The sequence below is a fragment of the Amblyraja radiata genome, chromosome 41 (assembly GCF_010909765.2).
Source record: "Amblyraja radiata isolate CabotCenter1 chromosome 41, sAmbRad1.1.pri, whole genome shotgun sequence".
Classification (NCBI taxonomy): domain Eukaryota; kingdom Metazoa; phylum Chordata; class Chondrichthyes; order Rajiformes; family Rajidae; genus Amblyraja; species Amblyraja radiata.
In genome coordinates this window covers 2,628,327-2,631,884 of record NC_045996.1, presented here as the reverse complement: position 1 = coordinate 2,631,884, position 3,558 = coordinate 2,628,327, and the positions used below count along the sequence as shown (strand labels likewise).

Sequence of the window (3,558 nt, the reverse complement as noted above, 5' to 3'; positions counted from 1 at the left end):
AGTCAATGAAAAGCATCTTCACATAGCCCCCCTTCTGGCTGTCAAGGTGAAAGAGAGCAGTGTGCAGGACCTGGAAGATTGGATTCCCGTTAAATCTTTTCCCCTTCACCTTGAACGCAGGCCTCGGGTCCTCGATTCCCCTACTATGGGCAAAAGATTTTGTGCGTCGACCCCATCTATTTTCCTCAGAATTTTGTACACCTCTATAAGATCACCCTCATCCTCTTGCCAGGCATGATATTTACCTCCAGAAAAGAAGTAGGAAGTATTAGCCGGGTGCCCGGGGGCCTGAAGGTCCGGCATTTTCAATAAATTGAAAGTGATTCCCAAGCTTTCTGCTGGTACTTTACATAACAGCTTAGAATTTTTCTAACACTTAACCAGTAAAATAACCCCAAAAGATAAATATTTCATGAAATAAATTGCTTCACACAGGTGGGTTGGGGGGTAGGGGAAGGTGGGTGAGTGGGGGGTGGGGGGTGGTTGTGGGTGAGTGTGTGTGTGGGGAGGGGGGGGAGGGTGAGGTGGGGAGAGGTTATTGGGGGGGGGGGGGGGGGGGTAAGGGGCCTGAGGGCACCGTGCATTCCGAAGTCCGTGTGGAGTTTGCCCGCTTTCCTTTCTCCCCGTGGTGGTGAAGCTCCGCCTTCCAAACTCCTCAATCCGAGAGATGCGCATTCGAGTAAGGCACCGGGAGGGAGGGGAGAAAAGGGGATGATGTTGGGTTACGAACTACCCAGCCCAAACAAAACACGGGGCAGTGGTCGGGGGCTTCTGATTGATGGAGAGTGGGATTGTGATTTGTTCCCACACATGTCTAGTTCATCTCTGCAAACATCCAATGAAAATACTAGCCCTTTCTACCTAGCACTCATTAGCACACAGTTCTAGGCTCTGTCGATTTAATCTGCGCTCCGAACGGCTGCTGATTATTTCGGGGGTTGAACTCGACTGAAGAAATGCCCGAGGTGCAGAAACCCGCTCCTAAGAAGGGCGCCAAGAAAGCTTTGCCGAAACCCGCAGGCAAAGTGGGCAAGAAGCGCAGGAATTCGAGAAAGGAGAGTTACTCCATCTACATCTAGATTCAAGATTCAAGAGAGTTTATTGTCATGTGTCCCTGATAGGACAATGAAATTCTTGTTTTGCGTAATCTAGAAAGTGATGAAGCATGTTCCCCCGACACCGGCATCTCGTCCAAGGCCATGAGCATCACGAACTCATTCGTCAACGATATTTTCGAGCGCATCGCTGGTGAGGCTTCCCGCCTGGCTCATTACAACAAGCGCTCGACCATCAGCTCCCGGGAGATCCAGACCGCCGTGCGCCTGCTGCTGCCCAGGGAGCTGGCCAAGCACGCCGTGTCGGAAGGGACAAAGGCGGTGACCAAGTACACCAGCTCCAAGTAAAGACCGACGAACTGCAGACAAGACTAACCGAAAACCAAAGGCCACCCACAGTCTCATTGAAAGAGTTGTACTCATATTTGGAAATCGAATTGCAGCAGAATTGTCTCTTTCCTTCCGGGAATTATTCACATTCTGATAAAGCTGCTCACATTCTGGTATCCCTGCTGCATACCTGATCACCAAACTGACATGAAAACTTAACCCCTTCACCTCAGCTTGTCCCGGTCAAAATGATTGCTGCGGGGAATGCAGTTTATTAACGTTTTGTCCTCTGAATAGCATTTCTATTGGAGAATAGGTTCACCGTTTTTTTCACTGAGCGGGATCGTGTAATGAAGGCGTTAGTTGTCCTTGGTGGATGGGAGTTGGTCATAAAGGGGGAATAGATCGACACATGCAGGGTTTGCGCGGGTCTTGTACACAAGGTCATGGCCGTTTTGGGATTTATATCTCAACCGGTTATATCCCGAGACATTAGATTCAGAGGGGGCAGAATCGGCTCATCGACAGTGATAATATCCCAGTGAAGGTCGACAAAAATGCTGGAGAAACTCAGCGGGTGAGGCAGCATCGATGGAGCGAAGGAAATGGGCAACGTTTCGGGGCGAAACCCTTCTTCAGACATCTCCCAGTGATGTGATCCAAAGATCCTATAGCGGAGCGCTCTGCCATAAGATCTTTGATATGATCTGTTGCAAGTATGTCGGCAACAAGCCGAGACATTCAGAATATCTAAGGCACGGGGAGAGGGGGGTATTATCTGTGACCAAATACTGTACGGGGATTTGTGGCAGTCGAACTTCGGACAGAGAGAGCACTGACTAAATAAGTGTGATTGATTACGGCTTCAATTTCAAATTGCCCACCAATTTCAGAGCAACCGGAAACCGAGGGGAAGGTATCTATTAACTTAATAGAATTAGAGGGTGGCGCGTTGGAAGAGTTAATTTGGATATCATTACTAAAAGTTGAAGGGCAGTTTAAATTGTAATTATTAACTAGACTAAGTGGCACCCGTTGGGTCCCAGTCACACGGGAGGCCTGGTCCCAAAGCAACCTATTCCCCAACGCAATATTCCACCACTCGCCTGTTCCCCCAACGCAACCCGTCCCCCGAAAGCAATGTTCCACTACTCTGGGGAGGGGGTGTGGGGGGGGGGGGGGGGGGGGGGGGGGGGGGGGGGGGCCTTGAAAACCTTCATAACTTTTGTACTATTTCACCGATCGGAACAAAACGTATTTGACGCAGCAGAGGAGAATGGTGAGTAAGGTGGTGAAAATCGTTGCTCTATGGGGGATCGTTTTTGCGCCTTTTTAATTACAACGCAGACAGGAAGTGGTCAAGATGAGAGTTTTATAAATATACTAGACCAAGTGCAGACCCGTTGGGTCTGTTTCCCCAACGCGCGTTTGGGGGGTGGGGGGGCTGCGGCATCACACTCACAGTAACCACCCCCAAACACACAGGCGGGGGGGGGGGGGGGCGGGGGGAGAGGGAGACGGGGCGGGGAGAGAAGAGGGGAGGGAGGGGAGAGGGGAGGAGGAAAGGGGAGAGATTGTGGAGGGAGAGGAGAGCGGGGTGGGTGAGAGGGAGGGGGAGGAGAGTGGGGAGTGCGGGGAGGGCAGGAGGTGGGGGGGGGATAGGGGATGTTAGAGGTGGAGAGAGGGGGGAGGGGTTGTTAGAGGTGGAGAGGGGTGAGGAGGTGGAGAGGTGGGAGGAGAGAGGGGTGGGGGAGGAGAAGGGTGGGGGAGGGGAGGAGAGAGGGGAGGGGGAGGAGGGAGATGGGGTAGGGTAGAGAGGGGGAAGTGTGTGGAGGGAGGGGGAGAGGGAAGGGTGTGAGGGACAGGGAAGGGGGGTGGGGGAGAGAGGGATGGGGTGGGAGGAGGAGAGGGAGAGGGGTGAGGAGAGGGGGGGGGGAGAGGGAGGGGTGGGGGATGAGAGAGAGGAGAGGGGGAGAGAGGTGTGGCCCTCACTCCAGCTCCAGGCTCTGCTCCAGCCCAGGCAGCAGCCTCCCCACCAGGCGTTGGGCGGCAGACATGGAATCGAGGGAGGCCACAGGAGGAGATCGACCTGAGGACCCCGAGCGAGGCAGCTGGCGTCGAACCGGGCTTGGGCGGCGGCAGCAGCCTCCCCGCCATGCGCCGGACCCGAGCG

The 3,558-nt window shown here is 53.8% G+C and overlaps 1 protein-coding gene across 1 annotated transcript; it reads left to right on the top strand.

Moving 5' to 3' along the window:
* Positions 1-936: 936 nt before the first annotated feature.
* On the top strand, positions 937-1,667 carry LOC116967714 (histone H2B-like). The gene is made up of 2 exons (XM_033014318.1): positions 937-1,078; positions 1,133-1,667. Exons 1-2 carry the CDS (start codon positions 957-959, stop codon positions 1,401-1,403), a joined length of 393 nt encoding a protein of 130 aa, XP_032870209.1. The 5' UTR covers positions 937-956; the 3' UTR covers positions 1,404-1,667.
* Positions 1,668-3,558: the final 1,891 nt, after the last annotated feature.

Coding starts and splice junctions, on each gene's coding strand:
- LOC116967714 (XM_033014318.1), top strand. CDS start 957: ATGCCCGAGGTGCAGAAACCCGCTCCTAAGAAGGGCGCCAAGAAAGCT. Junction 1,079..1,132: donor AGTTACTCCATCTACATCTA/GATTCAAGATTC, acceptor GGACAATGAAAT/TCTTGTTTTGCGTAATCTAG.